This window comes from Streptopelia decaocto (genome assembly GCF_964273445.1).
Source record: "Streptopelia decaocto genome assembly, chromosome: 8".
Classification (NCBI taxonomy): domain Eukaryota; kingdom Metazoa; phylum Chordata; class Aves; order Columbiformes; family Columbidae; genus Streptopelia; species Streptopelia decaocto.
This window is the reverse complement of record NC_138662.1, coordinates 21,876,926-21,904,287: the sequence shown is the minus strand read 5'-3', so window position 1 is coordinate 21,904,287 and position 27,362 is coordinate 21,876,926. Positions and strand designations below refer to the sequence as shown.

Sequence of the window (27,362 nt, the reverse complement as noted above, 5' to 3'; positions counted from 1 at the left end):
GCCTGGTGTGCTGCATTGGATAATCTTGTCATGGCTGTCTACAGTCTGCCTTCAGTCAAACCCTCGGCATGTCCTCTCATCCCTGGTATTAGCTTTGCAGTAGCTGGGAAGGTCTTAGTCCCCTAGAGAATATATTTTGTAAGAAAGAATAAAGTTTTGCCTTTAGTTGAATTTATGTGCCACTGCACTTCAGGCAGTATCTTAGGCTCAAGCAATCAGTGTTTTGGTGTGCCTTCAGCTAAAAGATGAAGCACCTTCCCCTCCTACAAGGGGGAAAATACTGAACTCAAAGGTCATGTTTTTCCTTTATTCTTCAGCTGCACTGGAGCAACACAAGTGAACAATTCAGAGCCTTCCCCCTCTCCAAGGCAGTGGTTCCTAGGCACGCTTTGTTTTGGCATAGTCAAGATAACATACTCGCTTTTCTAGAACAAACAAACCTCATTTTATGATAGTTATCTATACTAGCCAAATAATATCCCAGTTGCTCTCACAGAAACATACACGAATTATCTTTCTATATACCATCAGGAGTATGAAATGTTCCTGTTCTTGTGTAAATGTGCTATAGCCTTACAAAAAAAGACCCGAACAAACTCATCTAGAAATTAGCACATCTGAGCAGTTCCCTTTCAAATCATCCAGCCAAGCACTCTTCTGCTTCACGCTGGTTTCCATTGCCACGGAGAGCACACTCACAAGTGCCAAGGTGAGCAGCTGCTTCACTCCCAGCCCACAGCCCTTGCTCTTTCTCCAGACACCTGCTGGGCCCCGAGGGGCTGGGTGGGGACCATACACACCTGAACTCCAGCACATCAGCTCCAATAAAAAGGCTTAAAAAAATGAAACCTCATTCTTCGTTAGCTTTGACCACAGTTCATTCTAAGGAGAAAGGGCACTAACTCCACAAGTACACCCCAGTTTTTGCCAGGGGGGTTTTGGCTTCCACAACTCACATTAAAAGTCATCCTCACATTTCATGAGTTTCAATACTTAAGAATTCAAACCTACCGAGCAGCAAGGCCCAGTTCAGCCTGTTACCCCTTCGTACTTAAGATGACATGTATTCAAATAGTTTCAAGTAATGATCAAAGTATGCCAAACAATTATATTAATAAAAGATTATTTAAGAGTTACACAGTTTATTCACTGCAAGCATACACATTAGGTGAAAGTTTTTCAGTTGAGAATGAGCTTCATGGGTTTGGATCTCTAGTTGCCTCCTCGTGCAACTGGGGAAAAGACAGAGAAAGAATGTGCTCGAAGTAAGTGTCCCACTGAAGAAACTGCTGCTCAGTGTGATGAACGCTGACACGGTCCCTCCTGTGCCCACCGTTGTTTTCACTATCCAGCCCGAGGAGAATAAACGTTTGTGTCTTGTGATGACTGAAAAGAGTTTCCACATACGAAATTTTTCTTCATGGGATTTTTCTAGAGCCTCAGCCATTGCTACTAACCCTTACCGACCCTTTAAAAAACGTTACTACTCTGTTTTTAGAGTAAAGGAAGCAAAGCTTCCTAGGTATCAATTTCAGTTTCAGTCTTCCAGCAAAAGACAAGAAAATCTGCTAAACCTGAACCTCTGAGAGAATATATTCAGGAAGCAATGCACTTAAAGGCAAAAATGAGAAACACAGCTCAGGAATACAGCTCAGCTCCTCCATTGCTGTTACACCACCTCAGGTAACAAAATGGGTTTAGGGCTTTTCCTCTTTGAAAAATACATGTTAAGCTATTAATTAATTTTTAAAAGGAACAATGTTAATGCCAAAGGAAATAAAGGAAAGTCACTTCATTCCCTACACAATTTCATTATACATTTTGAAAAGTGCAGCAATAGATCTATGCACTGTTGTCACTTTTTTGTTCGTTTTTTATCTTACAAGCAGGCCAAGTTTCCAAGGAATTTTAAATACGTATCAGATTGCGTTTCCAGGAATATTGTAGCAGAGAACAAATACTCCACTTGCTATATAAAGGGCTGCAGAAAGCAGCTGTGTGGTGAGGCCGGGAAACCAACCAGGTAACGTTTCCGAGCAGCTTCAGCTTATGCCGGTTTTCCTGTGTGATTCCTCTCCCCTAACCTGTCTGTTCCAGTCACTGTATCTTAGTTATAGAGGAAAACACTGTAAGCAATAGTCTCTTTTGGACAGGATATTTTTACCCTTAGCATATAAAAATTATGTTTGCTTTATAGCTCCATCTTCAGAAATAATTCCATGCCATTCAAGTCAGGAGAAATTTTTTCACTGGATCTGGATTCAATTAAATACAGAGGTTGTAAAATCTGTTTAATTTTGCCCTGTGTTTCCAGGTTTGACACCCTGCCTCGGGAAGAGAATCATGTTTCTCAGAAGTGCTCTGCTGGGAATCCTGCTTTCCAGCATCCTCTGGACAGAACCTACTCTGGCTGGCTCCAGCTTTTTAAGCCCTGAATATAAAAAGCTACAGGTAGAGAGAATCAGAACAACGCTTTCGCAAGATTATTCTCTTCTATAAGGCCTTATAACCAATATTCTTTACAGCATTCAGAGGAGCTTTTAGAAGATACATTTTCTGAAAGAGGAGGGACTTATTCCAGAGAACTTCTTGAGCAAACCATTAGCTTTGTATTCCTGCTATGAGAATACGTATCTAATCTCATTCATGAAGAATTAATAATCTGAAAACAACAACAAAAGAATGATTGAAGAGAAAGCATTCATTTAAGTAATTTGTTGGCATCTTCTTTGGAAATTAACTGAAAAGTGCTGCTTCTTCAGTGAACCCTTAAACAAAATACCTATTGAAGTGAATGCAGCGACAGGAGTACAATCGCTATAGACCTACATATCATACATACAAATTGTGTGATGCCTTCAGCTAATTTGCTGCATCTGTGTTAATTATAGGTTCTAATTTTCCCACTGCAGACTAGTTTGATTATGGAAAGAATATATACATATTATTTTGCTTGCTTTCTAGCAACAAAATGACCCAAAAAAACCCTCCGCACAATTACATCGTCGAGGCACGGAAGGCTTTTGGGATCCAGATGAAGCAGAGGCAGAAGACGACAGAAACAGTATTGAAATTAAGGTTTGTATTTATTCTTCTTGCTGACAAGTTTAAGGGGTGGGGCTGGGTAACACAATTTCAGTCACAGGAGGCAGTACTATAATAATATTGAACTTGAAACACAAATAAGAAAGGGCACATGAGAACTGCCAGCACTGATAGTATGTAGTGATTTAAAACGAGCTGCGGTGATCCAGATCACAATCTCTTATTTAGGATTCACCTACATTTCAGAAGTAACACATAATAATGCGGGATTTTGTAAAGCTTTCTTTCCTCCAGTTCATTGTGCAGTTTGGTCTGCAGTAACTGTACATCGCGTTTCTGAGATTTTGATTACATCTCAGCACTTGTAAGTGAATAGATGGAGTAATTTTTTATACCTCTTGCTTATCATCATTCGCATAAATAAAATGAACTTGCAGTGTCCTTGTCCAGAACTTGGCTGTTAAACTCAGTCTTCTAATGTTTTTATAGTTTAATGTTCCCTTTGAAATCGGTGTCAGGATAACAGAAGAAGAGTATCAAGAATACAGACAAGTGCTGGAGAAGATGCTAGGGGACATGCTTGGAGTGAGCGCTCAAGGTACTGCCTGCCAACTCCTAACAGCAGAGCTTTTACAAACAAACAACCCCCACGAAAACACCAAACCACACACACAAATCAAACCACCAAGCAAAACCACCAACCCCACAAACCAAACAACTTCTGTCATCTGATTTGTCATGCAAGACATCCAGAGCAGCCTTTCAGGAGTGACCGGGACTAAGTTACCACCAAGAGAACCACTAACGTGTCTGATGCTCAGAAACTGCTAGCTGAACTTCGAAGAATCCCATTAAAGTATATAAGGCAGAAGGGGAAGGCTTCCTTTCCTTAACCTACCAATCTTTTCCACCCCCTGCCCTCAAATCCCAGCATTTTCTTGTTTTCTCAGCTAAGACCTTACCGATTTTCACGGTAAAAAGTATTAAAAGCACGATTGTACCTAAGGCAGCTCTAGCAGCAGCACTGCCAGCTGAAGCTGCGATGACCAGCTCCCAGCACGAGCTGTCTTGTTCTCCCTGCCCAGCCTGCCATACTCCACCTGCACTCACCCGTGTTAAGCTGAGCTTTAGTAATCTCCTGGTGGAATGTCTATGTCAGTCTTACACCTGCATTACACATTCCCACTACTCACTGCTTCATTCTTCCACTTTTCCCCTGCTTTTCAGGCTCCTAGGACTTCCCAAAGCTCCTCTCTCCCTTCTCCCAATTCCTCCTGAAGGGCTGCTCCTGCGGCCACTGCACAAATACGAGTCACAGGCCACCTTCTGCCTTTGGCTGAGCACTTGTGGGACTTTCAGACAGATTATCAAACCAGGATTTTCAGAAAAGTATTAAGACTCTCAAAATAATCTTTATCTTTTCCCTTTTTAGCAACTCAGATGAAAAACTGAGGCAAGACAGAGGACAACACAGCACTAGATGGCCTGATTTGGTTTAAATTTAACTTCAAAATGAAATTACTGATCACAACTCTGCATAAGAAGGAACTACGTGAACCTAAGCAGTTTGCCATGACAGACTTTGGGACAGATTATCTTTTAAGGAAAAATACAAGACCTAGAGCCAAAAGTAATAAAGGGCAAGGTTTAATCACAGGCTGACATGTAGGCTTCTTTTCTTTTCTCTTTTCCTTAGCAAATATAGTGATTATTCTAAAGGACATGTTTGAAGGCCATATGAATCCTTTCTAAAACTGGTGGAAACCTCTTCTTACACATCTATAATAGAGAATAAAGCTTATGCTGAAACTGCAATTACTTGTGGGGTTGTTTTTTGTTTAATTTATAAACCAGTGTGCTCCAACACAGTACATGTTATTTTCTGTATGCCAGCCCATATGGACAGCTGAACATTTTCTAGAATTTCCTCCTGAAAACATTCTATAAAGTACTCTTTAACAGACGAATGTGATACATGTAGATACAACTGGATTTTTGTTAGTTGCGTTCTCTTTTCCTGTCACAGAATTAATCACCTAAATGAAGTGATCCCTTTTGATGCCACTTGCGCTATCTTGTGCTATCCTCCATCAAAAGGCAAATGAGAACTAGAAGTGAAGGGGGAAACAGATTAAAAAGGAGCAAACAATTCTTAGAAGACTAGTCCAGGGTAAGGATGTGGTCACGTACTTTTTGAAACCTGCGGAAGTGCTATGAAGAGTCAGAAAGAGCACTGAAGTAGCATTTATTAGACTGATCTCTAATCATCACTTCCATAACAGATCTACTGCTTGTGTTATTTTTATATTTTATGTTTTCCAAGCATATTCCACAGAAACAGACAGACAATAAACTGCCCAGCAGCACAGGAAGAAAACGGTCAGATAGAGACACTGCATAAACCTTTTCTTAAAACAAGCAGCACTGTCGTTAGGATTAGTGCCTCGAGAACTGTGCCAGAGCTGTGCAGGATCCAGCCTGTTCACCGAGAAGGAAGAATACAGCAAAGCTGCTCTACAGAGCAAAACCGAGGCACAGGCTACCATGTTGTGTTGCTTATCCAGCTTAGTGAGCAGAACATTCTAAGGTTGTCTTCAAACAAACAAACAAAACCACAACACAAAAATCCCCAACAACGTTTCTTGGTCATCTAGAGAAAAAACTTGGGACCTATAAATGTGTGCACTATTTTCTCCTTTGCAAATCTGACATCAGCCTCAAGAGGGGAGTATAACCCAATAGTGCACATGTGATTCTACTGGGGACTGCTCATGCGGTACCACCTGCCCCGGGCAGAAAAATAAAATAGCCCATGTTACTCCTACAATATCTGCCCTAGGATTTTTCCAAAAGAACTATGCAATCAATTTCAAAATATAAGCTAGATCTCTACCCTCTGAAACAGTACAGGTGATTTCGAAACCAGCATACTTGTTATTTCTGAGTAATGTCATTGAAGTAGAACACGTTTAACAGAAGCTGGTTAATTACCTGGGTATTCACTACAGCTGGTTATCCTAACCCAAATACTGCATATAACAAATGCCAAGGTGCAAGAAATTGTTTAACAGCAACAAAATGCAAATCAAAAGCTAAAGTGTTTTTTGTTTTTTTTTTTTTGTTTGTTTGTTTTTTTTTTCTGCCAACTGAGATCCAGTTTCTATTCACTTGGTGCTCATTTTTCAATAAAGTCAAGCATTTCACCACACTCATCTTTCTCCTCAGATTTCAGCAACCAAAAGGAATTGATTCTTGCAGAATTAAAAAGCAAAACAGCCCCTACACCAATATTCCCGCATGCACCAGTAACAGTCTGACAAAGCACTCTCACGCAACCTGGGGCCGTCCACGCAATTACAGCCTTGACTGTGTCTTTAGACATTATTCGGATGGGAGGGTGGCAGAGGAGGAGGAAAGGGAAGAGCACGCTTCTGTGTTAGTCCCAAGTCACCCGCCCGACCTCCCTAAACAGAAGCTATTTTGGAATCGGCCACCATTCCAGTATTACTTAAGTGCCCACAGTTAAGATTTTTTTTCATGCTTCAGCTGAAAATACTTATTTCTTTGTGGTTTGTTCTTACTAATAATTTAAGATAACACATTAGGAAAAGGTAAATGGAGCCACCATGGGACTCGCCTTCAGCTTTAATCAAACTCCCTAAATTGAAGGGGATGCAGTATTACTTCTGTTTTCCAAAACTCTTAAGAAAAGTAAAAGTTGTATTCTTCCATGAAGTTGAGATGACTATTCAATTGTGAACATGAAATAAGGTGTCTAATTAAGCTAAAATCAATCCAGTTCCTATGAAAAAAACATAACATAATAAAGAAATAACAATCAAGAGTCCCTCAAAATAAGCAGCTAGGATTTTATAATGACTTTAAGTGTTTAATTCTTTATAGATTAAGGAAGTAAAAAATATCCAGACACATCAACTGTAATAGTTCCCCAATCTAAAGAATAACCTAATGCTTTTCTTTCTTTTCCTGTAGTGATACATCACTAGACTGGGCTTTACAAAGCCAGGAAACTCCTTAAGTAAGAGACTAATGACATTTCATCTTCTTCATTTGAAATTTTGCAAAAACACTCAAATGATTCAGATCCCCAAGATATTTCAACACATCCATTCAATGAAGACATACTCACCACCCCCTTTGGTTTTTCTCAGTTCATCCACAACTGCAGACTTTAGGGAGGCTCTTCAGTGACCACACTTCGACAGGCCGCAGGAGCCTTCAGAGGGCTCAGAACAACCCAGCAGCTGCAGGGTCCTTCGCCTGCTCGTGTTTTCTGTCTGTCTGAACACACTTGCAAGTGTTGGCCTTGTTCAAGTCCTGGAAGGACACAGGCGCTTCTTGAGGTGCAGCCTGGCTGACGAGACTGCGCTCCGCACCGCGGCACCAGCCTGCACCCGGCCTGCTGCGGACAGACGGACGCCCCTCCTGCTGTGCAGAGACGAACACATGGCCTGCTGCGGGTGGACAGACACCTCACCTACTGTGGACAGGCGGACACCCCTCCTGCTGCGGGTGGACAGACACCTCACCTACTGCAGACAGGCGGACACCCCTCCTGCTGCGGGTGGACAGACACCTCACCTACTGCGGACAGGCGGACACCCCTCCTGCTGCGGGTGGACAGACACCTCACCTACTGCAGACAGGCGGACACCCCTCCTGCTGCGGGTGGACAGACACCTCACCTACTGCGGACAGGCGGACACCCCTCCTGCTGCGGGTGGACAGACACCTCACCTACTGCGGACAGGCGGACACCCCTCCTGCTGCGGATGGACAGACACCTCACCTACTGCGGACAGGCGGACACCCCTCCTGCTGCGGATGGACAGACAGCTCGCCTGCTGCAGACAGATGGATGCCTGGCCTGCTGCGGATGGACAGACACCTCGCCTAGCCTGCTGCAGATGCCAGGCCTGCTGCAGACAGACAGACACCTCTCATGGTGCCGATGGACAGACACCTCTCCTGCTGCAGGCACCTCCTCAGGCCCTGCCCCTACTGACCTTCCCGACAAGATAGAGCACCCTGAGGGTCATCACAACGGGTCACTACTGCTTTATTTTCTTCTTCCTGTTATCTCCAACCTCTTGATCTCTCAAGCCGCACTTATCTTCTGTTCTTCGCATGATACTTCCCTCATCACACTCACGTTCATTTCGGCCCTGCGCCCCTCACGCCACCGCGCACCCTCCAGCGACAGCCCCGCCCCCGAAGGCGGGACATCGGGGCCAGCCCTGGCGCCGATTGGGCGGCTCCCTGCCGCCGTTGGCGCCGATTGGCTGTGCCAGGCAGGCCGGTAAGGGCGGGAAGGACGCGCGGTCCCGCCGCTCGCTCCCCTCAGCCCCGCCACGGCGCCGCCGCCGAGCGCAGCGCGTCGCACCGAGGCTGCTCGCAGGTAAAGGGCCAGCGGCAGCAGGACGGGCAGAAATCCGCTGTCGGGGGCTGCGGGACGCGGGGCGCCGGCGGGCTCTGGGCTCGGCCCCGGGCTGTGAGGGCGCGGCCTCCAGCCCCTGCCCTGAGGAGGGAAGCGTGGAGAAGGCGCTTGAGGAGTGACCTGGGGCATCCTGTGGGCTTTTGTACCAGCGATTTTCTCAGCGGGCCAAGCTTTATTAATTAGAGGACTTAATGAGAGAAAAAGATATTTGTATCAGCTGGGAATGCTGCAAAAGACACCTGATTGTATTGTATGAATTACTGTGGGTGAAAGACCTAAGTTTGGGCAAGGGTGTCACACAGAACGGCGCACAAAATACAACCCACACGTTTGATCGTGTGCAGGCTGGCGCGTGGGGACGAGCTTGTCTTCAATGTGGATTGTTCTTATTGACTTAGCGGTGCAGTCATACTGTTTGCTTTTCTGCTGCTTTTTCCCTCTCTCAGCCTGTCAAACCCCCTCACAAACACGACAGCTTTACGCAGACCATGCTGCCGTTGTTTCCTCTGAATGATGTTCTGCTGTAGGAATCATGTCTCAAAATACTTATTTGAATTTTTCCGCTGCAGGTTCAGGTAGATCACCGTGGTGTGGCTGGGCTGTCCCTCACACTCGCTGTGCCGGGGTGACTGAAGGTGCAGTCCAGTCTTTCAGTTTAGCAAAATTTACCATTTTCTTTAAAAAATGGCAGCAACTATGTAAGAAATAGCATCAGGAAACATGATTCATCAAGTGTTAGGAAATGCATCTCTTACACCTCTGCCTGAAAGAACCCCACAAAACCAACACAACCTAGTAAATGGTGGAAGCTGTCTATTTTGTAGCATGGACACTTCATTTTTAGATACAAAAATGTTTTAGTGCAAAGGATAGTTAAGGTGCAGTCAATAGATACAGAAAAAATGCTAGTTTGTTACATAGCAATTAGTAACCTCAAAAAACTGTGTAATGTAGCTTTCTTCACACTCTACATATTTCAATGCCTTCTGAGTTTTGCTAGTAGACATGATGCTTCCATGTTTGTATTTATTCACATTATTAGAATTGAACATACAAGAAAACATAGAATGTGTCAATGAATTGATAATTCCTACCATTAATCAACAATATAGGATAATATTCAGCCTCTAGGTTTGAAAAGCACCTTTGGGAGGTGCTAATCTCCAAACTAGTTTTACTTGCATAGTTCTTTAGTTGTATAACAATAATTTAAAAAATAATTCTGTGCCCTCATTATAATATTCATGGCTTAAAAAAATCAGAGTTGTTCTTCATTTATGACAGAGCTACAATGTCTTCAGGATAAAGGATACTATAGATTGTGCATCGAAACAACAATAGATGTCAGTTATATCTCGGTAATCCTTGTAATTATTCATTTTAGGGTGAAATTTTTCTCTAGGGATGCCTCAAAGGAAAAAAAAATCAGCTATTTAACAGTGAATGAAGACTGGATTAACATGTTTGTACTAATAATTCCTAATTATTGTGTGCAAAGAGACTTTGAGCTACTTCCCTGCTAACACAAATTTACCTAATAGGGCAGACTGAGACGCATTTTTCTGTGCCATAAATCATGCAAAAGCAGGTTTGGTTTGGTTTTTTTAATCACAAAGGTATTAGTAATTGGTAATGTATAAATTTGCCAAGTCAAGATTAAACATACGTTCTACTGACTAGGCAAGATATGTAACAGAGTACCATATTGCAAGACTACGGTGTCTTATATATGTTACGTTATATGTTTCTGTAACTCTACAAGACCATGTATTTCACCTCAGACTATTTAAAAACTAACATGGAACAAAGCAAAGAATAACAATTTGATTTTGTGACTAGAGGAGAACAAAACCTTTAAAACGTTTTTATGAAACACAGCTGTGTCTAAATTATGCTTCTCAATTTTAAAGACTTGTGTTCTCTGGGCTGTGTCTATGTGCATTTCTTTCTGGAGGGGACCCAAGGTATTTACCATGGATCTCCCAAAAATATATCCGTGGAAAACAATGAATATTAAATTTTCAACACCATAAAGTATCTCAATTAAATCTCATGTAGAATTAAGCAATTATTGAGCAACCCGAATATACTCAATGTTTGTGACGTCAGTACCAGTGTTTTCTTGGTTTGATTCTGGTAAAATAAACTCACTGACACTGACAAATATATAGAGTGTATCCAAGGCACTTATAATTAAGGAATTTTAACAGGTTTTAGTGTAGAAATAAATTTGATAAATGTACAGATGATTCTAATACTCAAGTCTTTAGTTAAAATACTTTTACTTGCTCATAAGAGTACCTACGATGAACAAGGTACTGTGCAAATATAGAGGATATGAAGCTTTACTCAACCTTTGCATAAAGCTAGGAAAAATATACCACTACACAATTCCAATGAAAAGAGTTGCATGTAAATTCATATTTAAAAAAACATTTCCTGAAGTCCCTTGTGAACTCAGGCGTTTCTGTACAGCAGGGCCCATGTCCCTGCTGGGGAGGCAGCAGTCACCTGCCTGGGAGCTGAGCCACACCTTCTGCTGGTTCTTTTTGTTGATAATAAACCTGTATTTGCTTAGGCTGCAGGAGAGTGCAATATGCTAACAGTATCATAAATAATAAATAGTCATAACAGTAACAGTGACACTTGCTTAGGGGGGCTTTCACTTGATAATAAATACAAGTTTCTATTTTTCCTTTGAGGAGCGCTCACCGAGGCTGACCCTGAGGCTGCTGCTGGTCAGCCAGGAGACACCAACCCATGGTGAGCGCGGCTCCGGGAACAGCTCCACTTGGTAGCTCACCTTTCACTGATTCTTTAACCCATTGCCAAAATAAATGTAATAAATTGGATTTCAAGTGATCTATGACAAAATTAAAGATATTTTAAACTAAAACCTTGTCCCTAATCCAAAATATACAACAGTTACCGTGTAAAACACAATGAGAAACCTTAACAACATGTAAAGGACACTTAGAAAAAAATAACTTCCAAAAATACTCTTACAAAGAATTAAACACTGTCTTAGAGCTCTGACAGCAAAAGGTAAATGTTAGACTTCAAGGGATGTCATATGTACATATGGAGGAGAGCAGCTCATAGAGTAAACTACTGTGGCTGAAATTCTTTCTTTCCAGCACGTTCAGTGCCATTCAAACTGAGATTGAGTCATGCAGAACACATCTGAGAACTTCCGTAAGAATCCCCCTCTCTGGTAGAGCCGTGAGTTGGACCAAGATTCAATGGGCTGGGATAGATTCATTTGAAAACTGAAACCTCCTCCGGGCTCTGGAGATTTCTGCCTGCTCGTGCACAATGGGAAACCACAAAGGGTGTTGCTCCCGGATCGCGGATCAGCGCTTGCCCTGTAACTGCTGGGACTGTGGTTTTAAGAAGACCTCCATTCCGTGTAAATGCTTTCTGAAATACACTGCAAAGGGATCAGAAATGATTTTGGCCATTGCTTGTGTTTGCCATAGCTTGTCACATTGCAGATGAGAAGGAAGAAGGCGTTTCTGTTTACAGGGCAGCATTGTGCTTTGATCTGCTTTGGAACAGAGATTTTCTGTTTCTTCTCAGTGTCATCACTTTTGCTTTCTTCAGTCAGGGGTAATGTTTCTGATCCAGATCTGCTACCTAACCTTACATGAAAGGCACACTTTTACCGTCTTTTAATGAAGAGAAAGTCCTTATTTCTTCTTCTGAGCTGGCCACTGCTAATAAATCCATCCAATTTATGATTCAAAAAGTTCAGAACTATTTAATTTGTCTTCTTCATACAGCAAAATATTTTCCATGAGCTTCTTTTTTTTATCATTTATCTTTATTTTCCAAGATGTCTCTCTGGCTACTGCTGAAAAACAAAAAAGCCCAAATATTGAGAAAGAAAATCCATCTATTGTCGAAGGAACAGACAACTTTAAAATCAAAACCAGGCAAAACACAACAACAACAACAAAACCACAACAACAACAAAAAGAACTTTAAAAATATGCTAGAAAACCAGGAAACATTTTGTAGGTTTATTGGTAAAATCATAACCAAGGAGAAAAGATTTACTGAAATGTGTTTAGAAGTAGGAAAAAGAACCTAAGCAACTCTGGAGAAGAGAGAGATCAGTCCCTGCTGTGCTTTTCAGTGTTCTGGGTGTGCCCTGCAGGTTTATCCAGACTTACCTTGTGAGGAGCACGAGGAGTCAAGCTGTGCGTTGGTTTGCTGCAAGGTGCTCTGTGCAGCAGCCGCCGCTGCCAAGACGTCCTCACGTTTGGCACATGCCGCGTTCCTTTCCTGGAGTCCGTTTGCAGGTTTCTCCTGCTTGATCCTGTAATCGGAGGCTGCCGTGTTTTTGGAGTTGTTACAGCTGCTGCCAGGTAGCTCATCTGTAGATCTGTCTGAAGGGTTCCAGATAAAGCTGGTTGACTCATCGGACTCACAGGGGACCCTGGACAGCTGTGCGCAGTCCGTGTGGGGCGCCGGGGCCCCCAGCAGCGCCGTGCGCGGGGCGGCACTGCTCGGCACCGCTGCCTGCGCGCTGGCCCCTCTGCTCTCCCCTGCAGAAGGCATGTCTGTGCTGACACTGGCTGTCTCATCATCAGTTTCTTCTGGAGTGTTCATGGAGAAGCTAGAAATGCTGCTTCCACAGATGTAATGCTCTCTTAATTTATTTTCAGCCATTTCCATAATTTCAAGCACCTGTTTTTAACAACAAAATCTGTGAATGCAGAGTAATTCCCATAGACCTGCTTACACATGTTCTCACATGTCGACACTCTCAAAAATAAGCAAGGCATGAAGGTTCTAGCTTTAGACCTTACTGTCAAGAAGACTAAAGTCTTGCTCATGTGTTTAAAATATTACCTCTGCTATGCCTGAATTCTTCTTCCTCAGACAAAAACAGATGGCCGAGGCAAAATCAATAGCAACCTCCTCCAGCAAGTGTCCTGCGTTCCTGTCTAGATATTTAGAGCATATTTCCTTGGCAGCCAGCTTTTCAACACTTTTGACTTTGGAGTATGAGCTTTCTTTCGCTGTTTGAATTTCATCAGCAATCATATCTTTCTGTTCAAAGGAAAGAGATGCGTTAGTGAATACAAAATTAACACCAACATTTATTTCTATCTGAATCGGTCAGAATATGAGTCTTGCCCTATATTTGTTATTATTGCTCCTTAATGGCTGGTTTATAGACCTAAAAGCTTTAAGAATCTCCATTCATGAAACGGACAGAAATGTTTGTTTTCAGAGGAGAGCAAAGGCCAAAGGTTTTCTCTGCATATGTCGAACCTCAAATTCACTACAGCAGACCCAGCTCTTCAAGGCTTAGGCCCATTTATAAGAATGAAAAATAATCAGCACTGTATGTAGCAGCATTCTAGCACAGGACTTTTCAAATGTTTGTTAAAGGCGTCAGAAACCTCAGATCCTTTATTTTCTGAACCCATTTGAACATTGCTGAGCTGCCTGGAAACAGTAAGTGAGGGTACTTTTGTTTTCCCCTCAAAGGCTCCAGCGGGCCAGCGCAGAAGGCGCACAGCCCGGCAGGAGCCCCGCGAGGCTGCTGTGCCCAACGTGGGGCTGATGGCCTGGCAGCTCTGGTTCCCCGTGAGAGGAGTCTGTGTGGTTCTAATCACAGCTTGGGCAAATCAGGCAGGGTGGAAATTCCAGCCACCAGCGCAATACATACACGCCTGGTAAACAGGATGATGAACAAGTGCAGTTGCCGCCTGCCCAGGTTTCCCCATTGGGTTTGGCTCATAACACCTCTTTCTGGCACATAGAAACATGCAGCAGCATTTCAGCACAAAGCCTTCTCTCTAAAAGAAGCACGTGTTTAAACACCAGTTATTCTGGAGTATCTCCTAATAGAATCGGGCCAGCACTCATGAATGTAGTAGATAAAACAGGAATATATAATATTCTGCTTCTATCTAAAGGCAGGTAGGCTATAGATGTTAATGGAACCAGAATATGGCTTCTAAACATCCCTTCTTCAGGATGTGTACAGCAGACTGCAAATACCAAACTGTATTTATATCAAATGAAAATTCATTTTATGACAGCAACTCCATTCCCTTTTTTGGTATTCATTATTCCTGCTTTTTCTTACCAGATACATAGGGTGTCTTCCTTCGTCCAATGCCTTAATCCCTGTCAGTATCTCTGCTAAGACCTAGAAAGTATATTTGAAAGATAAATTTGTTCAGAATTAATTCCATTTTTTAATATATGTTTTGTAACTAAAGAAATGCTGAACTGCCAGGGTATCTTGAAATTATAGTTCTACTTCAGATAGCTTAACAACACCAGATCTAGGCAATCCTTGTGACACGTCAGATCTGCCTCCAGAGCCAGCTCTATATTTTATAGTTAGGTACAATTGCTCCTTACATCCAGTTTCCTGTGCAGAGTCACCAAAGACTGCAACAGCACATGGAGGAAAGGCAACGTACCACACCACAGCTGAATACATCAACTTTTGCTGTCAGCTGCCCGTGTCTGACAAAATCTTCCGGCAGGTAGGTCAGAGAAGCCTGCAGGACTTTGGTTTTCATCACAGCACATTCTGATTTTTTATCAGCAGAATACAATCGCAGACCTGAATGTCCGAGCTTTGGTGTAAAGTTTTCATCCAGCAAGATATTTGAGCTGTGATACAGAAAGACAAATAACAACATTGGTCAAGTAATTCCTTGAACTTGAGGTAAAGAATTACAGATTTACACCTTTAAAATTAAGTGCTGAAAGTTTCCAGCATTTGGCCTGCTGTGTGTGAATGAAAGGATAAAGACTGGTAGAACGGGAGAGGAGGAAGGACAAGCACTCAAAAAATGAATTTAAAAGAATAAACTTCCATCATTTAGAAAAGAGAAAGATTAAACATTAAAAAGGAAAACACCCCATAGAGCAAGAGACAGCAGAAAGATATTGCAAATGGATTTTAAAAGTGCATAAGCTTTCAGGCATTATTGTTAAAGGAATTCTGGAATTAACAGGTAACCAAACCCCTTACCTTTTGATATTCCCGTGAAGGATTCCAAAATTATGTAAATACTCTACAGCTCGGATGAGACCTATGGAAATGCTCATTCGCATCTCCCAAGTCAGCGGAGCAGAGTCATCCTGCAAAGAAGGCATTTGATAAAATAAAAAGCTGTAAGGCATTGGAAGTTTTGAAAACCAAAAACTTAGTTTTAGTCCCAATCCAAACTCCTCCTGACCTAAATGTAAAGTTTGGTCCAAGGCAGAAGCTGATGATTTCTAGGCCAAGGAAGGAACCTGTTCTTATATACTGTGCTGAACACTGTTCCTGCCAGGACGCAGTGAGATACAGATCCAGCAAGGACCACGCTTGTCCACAGCACCACGTCCTGGCAATCCCTGAGGCCTCACGCTGCGTTTGCGCATTGCTTTTCTGATGTTTCTCTGCCCTACTGTCCTCTCCACGAATGCTCTTTCAGTCGGCATCAGCATCTCAAACTGCTCCCTCTTGAGCCCTCGTAAATCTTCATAGCACATTATGCCAATGAATATCATGATGGATTCTACAGAAACTTTTTCCCAAGTCCCATTAAATATTATGAGTAGAGACACTTTGCAGGTTCCTTATTACTTTAAAAAACTAAGGGCTGCACAGCAGAAACTTCCTGTTGACTTGATCTGCTTTGCAGTAGGAAAACTGGAGGAGAGCTGCAGCCTGTCTGCTACTTGCAGTCAAGAGATTTGGGCACTTCTTTTTTTACTGTTTCTCAGAATTCAAAGAGATAAAGTTGCTTTTCATCCAGTAACAGGATGGGACTTGTAATCACAGATAGATAATAGACCCAGATTATTTGCTTACTCGACACTGAAGTTTGTTTTGCAGGGATCCATTAGGTAGGTATGGATATATCAGACAGTGCAATCCAGTTTCTACTGAGAAACCCAGCAGCTGCAAAATGTTGACATGACAGCACCTGCAGGCACAGATAACAGGGATTTGCAAATGAAAGAAGAGCAACACAGAAAAATACATTCCTGAGCTGGAATAAACTCCTCAATTGAAGGCACCTGAGCAGGACAGCAGGAGCAAGGAGCGGGGCGCTGAGCAGGCAGGGCATTCAGAGCTCCAGCAGACGTGGCTTCCCCAGCTCCGGGACGGGCAGAGCGGCTGCGTGTGCTCAGCAGGGACCCGCAGCATCCCAGCGGCACAGCCCCCGTCCCCAGCCCGCCCCGTGCCCAGCACACAGACACGGCCCTCCTGAACCGGACACACGGACAACAGCCCACGGGCAGGACACGCACAGGCTGCGTGGGAAGCCAGCCGCTTACCGAAAGCAAATCTGTACTTCTGTGTGAAAGAATCTCTGGGTGGAATTTGGGCTTGTGCATTCCATCTGAAAAATGAAAACATGCAACAGAATGTCAACAGTAATGATTAAGATGTTGCATTTATACAGATCCTTTAGTCTCTAGATGACAAGCTACTTTAGAAAATAAGCAAGTATCACTGATGGTAACTTTGTGTCAAAGGCAACAATTAATTGAAAATTAGAACAAAAACCAGTGTAAAGATACCTCTGATCCAGTCATCACTGCAGGTAGCTACACCGTGAGCTACTCCATGGATAGTCCAATCTCTCTGGTATGTGTTTGCTAAATCTAGGTGTACTCACTGTACACCTTTTCCTTTTTGCCTCTCCTCTTGTGTAGCCATTCTGGTTCCTTGCCCAGACAATAGTAAACAACTGCTAATGCTCAAGAGATACTAATAACATACCCCTCCAAAGAAAAAGAAAAGGTGCAGTACTTGCCTCTTTCAGTCTTTTGATGACATACACTGTGTTGTTCCTCTGACCCTTGTAGACGTCCGCAAAAGTACCCTCACCAATCCTGCTCTTGTCGCTGAAGCCGTTGGTGGCAGCGGTGACTTCCCCGTGGGTCCACAGGAGACTCCCGCTGGGGAGATCCGTCCTTGTTTCCTGCTGAGGCGCAAAAGAGCTGCAAGGCTACACATTTGTAGAAGAGACAAGTTTAGATCTCAGGAAAATTCATTTACTTTTTCCTTCTTTCAGGTGTCATATTTTCTTTTCCATGATTTAAGCAATCACTGTGATTGTTGAAAGAAATTGCGAAAGGTACTGTGCAACCACTCATTAGGCTTTCCCTTTGTAATATCTGTCTTGATGAGTTTTGCTGATGTAAAGATTTTGCATAGTAAAAGAGACTTGAACACAGTCACCAATTTGCATTTCCACCTTTCCCAGAAAACAGACTTAGTTTTGTTTAAAACTCCACATATTTATATGGAGCGATGTCAGTTTAAGTTACAAAATACATTAATCTTTATGGCTTGGGCATATATTAAGAAACAACTGGCTCAGAAAGTAGGGTCCCTCATGGTGTGTTTATGTTCTGGTAGGAACTTCACATCTACTTCTGAAGCATCTGGCATTGGTTGCACAATATTTTTTGCTTCCAGTGTGGCAAGTCCTAATGCCAACTGTTATTACAGTCCCACTGTAACCTGCTCATGCAGCTTTCACAACCTTAATGTGCTCCAGACTTGAGACAACAAAACAACTCCCTTGAAACTCAGAAACAACTGCATTCTTTGTCGCAATCTTCTCTTCTGGCTTGTTATTTTGGAAGAGTTTAAAGTCTAAAAACACAATCTTTAAAACAAAACAAGACCTCAAACTAAATAAACAAAAGCAAACGTGCTGGGGCAGCCCCGTGATGAGAGCAGAGTGCACACGTGGATCTGAGCAGGGCTCTGGGAACCCCGGGACGGATCTGGCCAGACGATCATCTCAGAGACAAGAGAGCAACAGGAGACTGTGCTGAAATCGTTAGGAGCAGTGCGATGGTTGAGCACTGGAACGGGCTCGGAGCAGCGACGGAACCTCCATCCTTGGAGATTTTAAACTGTCAGCTACACAGGACTCTGGGCCTGACGTAAATTCAATACCAGCCCAGTTTGGAGCAGACACCACATTTCAGGCATAAAATCAAACTAAAAGAAGTGTGCTATTCTGCCTGGGCAGTGGTGCATATTGCACTGTCCTACCATCACACCAGAAACGGTACATCCTCTGTAAAACCTATACAGGAAATTCCTTCCAAATTATTGCTGCTGTGGGCATGTTACCCATGCTGAGCTATGCAGTATGCAAGAGGGTTAATTTTTTCCCTCAGTGGTCCTTCGCTGGCAAAGAAAGTGATGTAAATGGTAAGCAATCTAGCTGATGCATTAGTATTACATTCAGTCCAAACAAATTGTAATCAAGCCCCACTTTTTCACTAGATCTATATTTTATACAAGTAGAGGGATAAACTTGAATTGAAAAAAGCACAGAATCACATAAAGACAATTTTCATCACGGAATACTAAAGGGATTTACCTTCACACTTGATGAAACAGGAGGGTTTGACTGCAAGGATGTCAAAAGGTCTCTTGGGGGAGGTGGTGGAGAAGGGAGTGAATACAAGGCTCCTTCGGAAACAGCACCTGGAGCTGAAATAACAGCGTTGACAATACACACTATTTTTATAATCCCACGGCCTGTGACTAATTATGAAGGCCTGGGGTATTTTGTTGAATTTCCTAACCAGGGATAAACTGTGACAAGCTCTCAAAATGTGAAATCCTGTGTGAAGATGGGGAGCTATTTTCCCAGTTCCTCTTTGCAAGATGACTGCACGGATCTCCCCAGCCCTGCTGGGGACACAGAGCTGTCCTGGCTGGGTACACAGGGCTGTCCTGGTGTGAGGACACAGGGCTGTCCTGGTGTGAGGACACAGGGCTGTCCTGGTGTGGGGACACAGAGCTGTCCTGGTGTGGGGACACAGAGCTGTCCTGGTGTGGGGACACAGGGCTGTCCTGTCTGGGGACACAGAGCTGTCCTGGTGTGAGGACACAGGGCTGTCCTGGCTGGGGACACAGAGCTGTCCTGGTGTGGGGACACAAAGCTGTCCTGGCTGGGGACACAGAGCTGTCCTGGTGTGAGGACACAGAGCTGTCCTGGCTGGGGACACAGGGCTGTCCTGGCTGGGGACACAGAGCTGTCCTGGTGTGAGGACACAGAGCTGTCCTGGCTGGGGACACAGAGCTGTCCTGGTGTGGGGACACAGAGCTGTCCTGGCTGGGGACACAGAGCTGTCCTGGTGTGGGGACACAGAGCTGTCCTGGTGTGGGGACACAGGGCTGTCCTGGTGTGGGGACACAGAGCTGTCCTGGTGTGGGGACACAGAGCTGTCCTGGTGTGAGGACACAGGGCTGTCCTGGTGTGAGGACACAGGGCTGTCCTGGCTGGGGACACAGAGCTGTCCTGGTGTGAGGACACAGGGCTGTCCTGGTGTGGGGACACAGAGCTGTCCTGGCGTGAGGACACAGGGCTGTCCTGGTGTGGGGACACAGGGCTGTCCTGGTGTGGGGACACAGAGCTGTCCTGGTGTGGGGACACAGAGCTGTCCTGGTGTGAGGACACAGGGCTGTCCTGGCTGGGGACACAGGGCTGTCCTGGTGTGGGGACACAGGGCTGTCCTGGTGTGAGGACACAGGGCTGTCCTGGTGTGGGGACACAGGGCTGTCCTGGCGTGAGGACACAGGGCTGTCCTGGTGTGGGGACACAGGGCTGTCCTGGTGTGAGGACACAGGGCTGTCCTGGTGTGGGGACACAGGGCTGTCCTGGTGTGAGGACACAGGGCTGTCCTGGCGTGAGGACACAGGGCTGTCCTGGTGTGGGGACACAGAGCTGTCCTGGCTGGGGACACAGGGCTGTCCTGGTGTGGGGACACAGAGCTGTCCTGGCTGGGGACACAGAGCTGTCCTGGTGTGAGGACACAGGGCTGTCCTGGTGTGGGGACACAGGGCTGTCCTGGTGTGAGGACACAGGGCTGTCCTGGCGTGAGGACACAGGGCTGTCCTGGTGTGAGGACACAGAGCTGTCCTGGCTGGGGACACAGAGCTGTCCTGGTGTGAGGACACAGGGCTGTCCTGGTGTGGGGACACAGGGCTGTCCTGGTGTGGGGACACAGAGCTGTCCTGGTGTGGGGACACAGAGCTGTCCTGGTGTGAGGACACAGAGCTGTCCTGGTGTGAGGACACAGAGCTGTCCTGGCTGGGGACACAGAGCTGTCCTGGCTGGGTACACAGAGCTGTCCTGGTGTGGGGACACAGAGCTGTCCTGGTGTGAGGACACAGAGCTGTCCTGGTGTGAGGACACAGGGCTGTCCTGGTGTGGGGACACAGAGCTGTCCTGGTGTGGGGACACAGAGCTGTCCTGGTGTGGGGACACAGAGCTGTCCTGGCTGGGTACACAGAGCTGTCCTGGTGTGGGGACACAGAGCTGTCCTGGCTGGGGACACAGAGCTGTCCTGGTGTGGGGACACAGAGCTGTCCTGGCTGGGTACACAGAGCTGTCCTGGTGTGAGGACACAGGGCTGTCCTGGTGTGAGGACACAGAGCTGTCCTGGTGTGAGGACACAGGGCTGTCCTGGTGTGGGGACACAGAGCTGTCCTGGTGTGGGGACACAGAGCTGTCCTGGTGTGGGGACACAGAGCTGTCCTGGCTGGGTACACAGAGCTGTCCTGGTGTGGGGACACAGAGCTGTCCTGGTGTGGGGACACAGAGCTGTCCTGGTGTGGGGACACAGGGCTGTCCTGGTGTGGGGACACAGAGCTGTCCTGTCTGGGGACACAGAGCTGTCCTGGTGTGGGGACACAGAGCTGTCCTGGTGTGGGGACACAGAGCTGTCCTGGTGTGAGGACACAGGGCTGTCCTGGCTGGGTACACAGAGCTGTCCTGGTGTGAGGACACAGGGCTGTCCTGGTGTGAGGACACAGAGCTGTCCTGGTGTGAGGACACAGAGCTGTCCTGGTGTGGGGACACAGAGCTGTCCTGGCTGGGTACACAGAGCTGTCCTGGTGTGGGGACACAGAGCTGTCCTGGCTGGGGACACAGGGCTGTCCTGGTGTGGGGACACATTCTGCTGCTCAGATGCTCTCCTGGGGGTCCTGGGCTCAGCCCCCGGCCGGGCAGAGGGCTCTGCTGAAAGCCGATGGGGAGCAGTCTCGCCCATACGGTCCTTTCAATGACAAAGCAAATTCAGAACCTCTCGCTTTCCTTCCTACCTGCGGGTGACACTTCGGGATGTGAAGAGTCTGGTGACGGCATCACACTTCTCTCTTTTTCCCTCTCTCTTGGTTTGTTTTCTGGGGCAGGTACAGGTGTGTTCTCCTGCTTAGGCGGCGCTACCAGCTCTTCTTTCTCAGAGCTGCTAATGTTGATGTTAGAGGCTGATGTCCCTTCAAAGGAAAGAAAGAGGAAAATTACCAGGGAAAACAGAGTCCGACTCTAATCAGTTATCAGGAAATAGTCCCAGCCAGGAAAACAGACTGTACATTAACACGAACATTAAAATGAACACCCAAGCGATTTATTGTTAAATTGCCTGAACATTATTGGTATTTAAATTCAGACCACATCAATGACATTAACTACTATTAAAAATGAGTAAGTGTCACCTATGAATGCAGGTTTGAATGAAAATAGGTCTTCAAACTGAAACTCAGAAAAATCACATATGTTTCTTCATTACTGTCAGGATTCTATAAAATCCCAAATTTTACAGGTTTTAAAATTAGCTATTGAACGGTCTGCAGGACTTCAGGCAAAACTGATAGTCCCTCTGTTCTGCAGTTCTTTCCCCCTGTACATTATTAACCTTGTAGTCTCTCAAATTTGAATCACTTCCCTCTTTTGACCTATTTTTCAGGGTTTTTCATGAATTTTGCAACTTCCTGCACATCAAACAGGTCACCACTGAAGCTGAGGAACTCACGTAAGGAAAAAAAGATGATTATGGACATGCAGAAGTGGGACTAGAGTAATACAAGAATTGATGAAGGGAGGTAGAACTCTCCTGGGAGTAACCTGCCAGCAGAACATCTGCCCATGGGTGCGGCTGGTGCCTTCACATCAGAACGAACAGAACGGTGGTGATGGAAGGACCACTTCGTTTTCTGAAGTGCCCAAGAGAAAGCAATGGATTATCTGCATCTGTCCAAGAGGAATCGCCAGAGTAAGTATCTTAGATATAGATAAAAAAGCAGAAATTGAGGGTAAAGACTTCAAAGATTTGTCTAAACCTGAAAAGATCCTTCTAGAAATCACTTCTGCTTGTGAGTGAGCACACAGTGGAATGCCCGTGTTGGGTTAATTCCAGAAAAATCAAACTGCTTCCACATGGCAGAACAACAAAATAACCCACACTTCTGCCACTTCCATGAACATGAAGGTTTGCTGTGGACCTCCATACAAAAGACAACTATAAGAAGGTTTTTAGAAAGGTCATTTCATGGTAGTTTTGCAAATTATTGCATTTGAATTGATCTGGGACAAAAGTAGATATTGACCATCCAGAAACTTGACTAAAAGTGAAGTTCAAAAAGTCTCAAAGGTGCTTTTGAGATAGCTGAAAACAAAAAGGTACCTCACAGAAGCCCGAAGCCAGCGGGCAATCCCCACCTGTGCTGGAGGCTGAACCCGCTGCGTGTTGCACAAGCTACAGCGGTGTTTGCATTCCACTTAACACCAGTCAGACAAACAGCAGGATGATTAATTTTTCTGTGCAGTGATGTTTGTCTGCGCTGTATATTTATTTTTAATGACAGTGTTGCTGGAGGCTGCTCTTGGATTGGAAGCCCGGTTCTTTGCATTTTACGTAATCAGGGAGACAAATCTTACTTGGTTCTTGTGTAAGAATGTTGTGTGGGGCTTTCAAATTCTGCCTCTGAGGATCAGACCCAGAGCTGTGTTCGGGTGACCGGAGACCAGCCCTGGGGCTTCCGGGGGCTCGGCTGAGGCCCCCGCGCGGTGCTGGGCCTGTGCTGGGCCAGCAACGGCTCTGAAAGCACATGCAGGGCGTCTCTTGGTGTGATTCACCACCGCAACGGGCTGAACTAATTCAGCCTGAAATCTGCTCATGGTCTGGGAAGAGAAGAGAAGAGAAAAGCCCCTGCCTTGGGGTGAAAGCAACAGCATTTCAGTTGTTCTAACAAGCGATTTTTCTAAGCTCTTTGAACTCAGCTTTTGCGAAAATGTCAGAATTAACCCACGTGGGAAAGAAGAGGCATCACACCTACCTGAACAAACCGGCCTTTTCCATGACAGACAGAAATTACAGGGGAAGTTGTTGCTGCTATGGTGGAGCGGCAGAAACATTCAGTAATTTTTCTATCTCAGTTCTTATGTTTCTCAGAAGGAGAATGTGGTTTTTTTTAATGAAATCATGATGTATAAAGTGGGATTACAGAAATGTCAACGGATTCTGTAAAGGAATACACTGCAATAAGCAGCTGTAAACAAAGGTGGGTCCCAGAGCGCGCTCTGCCAGGGAGAGAACGCAAGGGCTGGAACTGATGGGAGTTAAGGTGTGGTAGGTTACACTGCCTTGTCTGAGAACACCCAGAAACTGGGACCAGCCGTGTCCAACACCCAACAGGCACAGAGCAAAGCTGGGATCAGCTGCGTCTGACACCCAACAGGCACAGAGCAAAGCTGGGATCAGCTGTGTCTGAACCCACCAGGCACAGAGCAAAGCTGGGATCAGCTGCATCTGACACCCAACGGGCACAGAGCAAAGCTGGGATCAGCTGTGTCTGACACCCACCAGGCACAGAGCAAAGCTGGGATCAGCTGTGTCTGACACCCACCAGGCACAGAGCAAAGCTGGGATCAGCTGTGTCTGACATGAACAGGCACAGAGCAAAGCTGGGATCAGCTGTGTCTGACATGAACAGGCACAGAGCAAAGCTGGGATCAGCTGCGTCTGACACCCAACAGGCACAGAGCAAAGCTGGGATCAGCTGTGTCTGACACCCACCAGGCACAGAGCAAAGCTGGGATCAGCTGTGTCTGACACCCACCAGGCACAGAGCAAAGCTGGGATCAGCTGCATCTGACACCCAACGGGCACAGAGCAAAGCTGGGATCAGCTGTGTCTGACACCCAACAGGCACAGAGCAAAGCTGGGATCAGCTGCGTCTGACACCCACCAGGCACAGAGCAAAGCTGGGATCAGCTGTGTCTGACATGAACAGGCACAGAGCAAAGCTGGGATCAGCTGTGTCTGACACCCACCAGGCACAGAGCAAAGCTGGGATCAGCTGTGTCTGACATGAACAGGCACAGAGCAAAGCTGGGCTCAGCTGTGTCTGACATGAACAGGCACAGAGCAAAAGTGTTTCCCATGGGGGCAGCCAGCCTCTGCTCCAAAGTATCCACTACAACACCATTATCAGGGATCCAGGCTTGTTGCCTTGGTGGCATCTAAATCAGATTTATTCAGTGTATAGGTTAAAAAAACCACAAAGAAACAAAAACCCCCAAACCAAGAGGTACTCAGGTACTCACAGTCCAGGATGACCTGGGCCGCGCGGTAGAGCTGCAGCCCCTGCAGCAGCTCCAGCAGCTGCGGCACCGTCGCCAGCCTCACTCCCCACCACCACATCAGCTCCCGCGTGATGCTGATCCCCGTCTTCTCCAGGCACTTGATTTTCCGTAGCTCTGTTTGATCAGTTATCACGTAGGAGGCTGGTGGGAGACAACCGATATTTCTGTTTACGGACTACAAAACCAACCAGTGCAAGCAGGGAAAGCTAAGGCATGGGCACACTTTGCTTTTTAGCTTGCACACTTTCAAAAGGAAGGATCACAATCCATCAGCTATGTGGACACGAAGAAGATTCAGCTCCTAAAGTAAGATATTCCTTTTCTTCCTTTGACTATTCTGGAACAAATGTTGTTATATCAGAGACTCAAAAAGAAAACCCAGTCACACTTTTCAGCCTATTTTCCCCATAATCTTCCCTCACCTTAATAATTTGTACCAAAATAAATTCAGACTAAATTCCTGGTGCGATTCTCCCAAAATAGGCAACAAAGTCAGTAGTGAGGCTGCGCTCCTGTCTGCTTTGCTAAATACCAATGTTATGGTGAGGCAAACAGTAACTGAGTCACCTGGGTGTTATTTACAGCCAGATAAACCTGTGGGTGAAATGCGGCTATTTTTAAAAGCGGGAGATACAGTGTTAAAGCTGACCCCATGATTTGTCCCGGTTCCTGCGTGCGATCCAGGTTAGAATTGTTTGGACGGGAATGCAGAAAAAAAGAATAAAAATCTCAGGGAGTACATTTTCTGGGCCAGGACAGAGGAAAACAGGGGCAGTAGGTATGAGGGAATACACATGGAGGAAAGAAAAAGTAGAACATCTAAGCAGACGTGAGGAATGCTGTGAAACAGGCGAGCAGGCAGCAGAGCACGAAGCGCAAACTGCGGGGAGCACGAAAGCTGCGGAGAGCGAGGGGAGGGAGCCGGAGGGCCCCGGGAACGCAGAACCCGGAATTCCACCTGCTCGTCAGCGGTTCCGCTCCGTCCCAAACCACAGCCACGCCGGAGCTCCCTGTCTGGAGAAGGGCCCTGTGGGATGGCTCGGCCAGAGGCCCTGCCGGGATGGCTGCGTGCCTTGGCTGAACCTCGGCCGAAACTCACCCAAACTTCACCTGAACCTTGTGCCCCTTGCCCGCCTGTCCTGGCCACGCTGCCACCATGTGCCCCATCGCCACCCGCCGCCCCGGGGAGTGCTGGCCCCTCACCAAACCGCATCCAGTCGTAGTCGCTGAGGCAGTCCATCTTGCGGCAGAAATCCTCCAGCACCCAGGCCGGCATGCTGTGCACGTACAGCGCCGGGGCCGAGGCCCCGCGAGGGGCCAGGGGCGGCCGCTGCAGGGTCATGGCCTCGCAGTCCCGCTCCAGAGCGCCCTTTGTCCCCGCCGCGGCCATCAGCAGCGGCCACGCATGGTGCACGCCGAGGGCCGGGCTGCGGCTGCAGGCAGTGACGCTCGGCAGGCTCTGCCTCCTCCGCTCTCTGTGCTGGGCTGATTTTCTCCAAGAGCTTCCTCTTCTCGGAGGGGCCGGCCTTGACAGCCTGTCCCACCCCGGCCAGCTCGCCGCCGGGCTGCGGAAACAGCCCGGCGATTCTTGGCAGGGTCAGACCACACTCCGCTCTTCCTGCTCCGCCTGACGTCAAGCCCCGAATGCAAATCAGATTTTCCTCTCCATGAGCGCCTATTGCTCCAGCCGGGTTGCCACATTACAAGTGTCACACGATGGAGGTGAAAGGTGCTTTTCCTGCATGTTACGCACAGCTGGTATTGCCAGCAGGCTGTGCAACAGCTGCTTCCAGACAAGGCCAGATGTGTGTGGGTCAGCGCGGTGCCGGCAAAGCCAGCGGTGCCAGCAGAGCCAGCGGTGCCCGCAGTGCCAGAGGTGCTGGCAGAGCCAGAGGTGCCCACGCAGCTGCAACTTTGTTCACCCCATGGCTACAGATCCCCCCAAAAGCCACCAACATGCTCCCCGCCGCACCGGGCACAGCACAGCTGGGGATCGAGAATGTTTCAGAACCGAATTTCTGCAGAAGTTGTTATTTCCCTGGTGTTTTTCACCGTGGGCTGCGAGCAGCCCCTTCCCGCAGCAGCCGCTCCCACCGCGCTCGGCAGCTGTGCCGAGCCAGCCTGAGCTGGGTCCTGAGCTCCCAGCTCCTGTGCTCCCGGGTGCCAAACCAGACAGCACTGACAATCACCTGGATTTGTAATGACATGTCACAAGTAAGTGCCACTTTCACTCGTTACTGGCCTGAGTAACTCGGAGGAGGCTCCGTTTCCCAGTGGCCACGTCTTGGAACCAGCGTGGGCTTTCTCTCTTTTTGCATTCTGACCCCAGGGAGCACTCCAGAAGAAATACACTTTCCTGCACATTGAGCATTGCTCCAGAGGTTACCTATCTGTAATATGCGGTTTTGTTGTTCATTTTTTAACAT

The 27,362-nt window shown here is 46.3% G+C and overlaps 2 protein-coding genes across 4 annotated transcripts; one reads left to right on the top strand and one right to left on the bottom strand.

Moving 5' to 3' along the window:
* Nucleotides 1-2,343: 2,343 nt before the first annotated feature.
* Nucleotides 2,344-4,268, top strand: GHRL (ghrelin and obestatin prepropeptide; the record flags this gene model as incomplete). The annotated part of the gene is made up of 3 exons (XM_082060058.1): nt 2,344-2,451; nt 2,965-3,078; nt 3,535-4,268. The coding sequence occupies 3 exons, from the start codon at nt 2,344-2,346 to the stop codon at nt 3,775-3,777; spliced, it is 465 nt and encodes a 154-aa protein (XP_081916184.1). The 3' UTR covers nt 3,778-4,268.
* Nucleotides 4,269-9,299: 5,031 nt separating this feature from the next.
* On the bottom strand, nt 9,300-26,543 carry IRAK2 (interleukin 1 receptor associated kinase 2). Of its 3 annotated transcripts, none has more exons than XM_082059728.1 (13): nt 26,140-26,543; nt 24,898-25,077; nt 21,615-21,788; nt 18,883-18,995; nt 17,293-17,487; nt 16,811-16,875; nt 16,341-16,455; nt 15,513-15,622; nt 14,953-15,148; nt 14,610-14,672; nt 13,361-13,561; nt 12,679-13,195; nt 9,300-12,356 (listed from the first exon to the last, which is right to left on the bottom strand). In XM_082059728.1, the coding sequence occupies exons 1-13, from the start codon at nt 26,324-26,326 to the stop codon at nt 12,238-12,240; spliced, it is 2,235 nt and encodes a 744-aa protein (XP_081915854.1). In that variant the 5' UTR covers nt 26,327-26,543; the 3' UTR covers nt 9,300-12,237. The 3 variants fall into 3 exon arrangements, with proteins under 3 accessions (XP_081915854.1, XP_081915855.1, XP_081915856.1); XM_082059729.1 differs by having other exon boundaries at nt 9,300-12,353; XM_082059730.1 differs by having other exon boundaries at nt 17,293-17,460.
* Nucleotides 26,544-27,362: the final 819 nt, after the last annotated feature.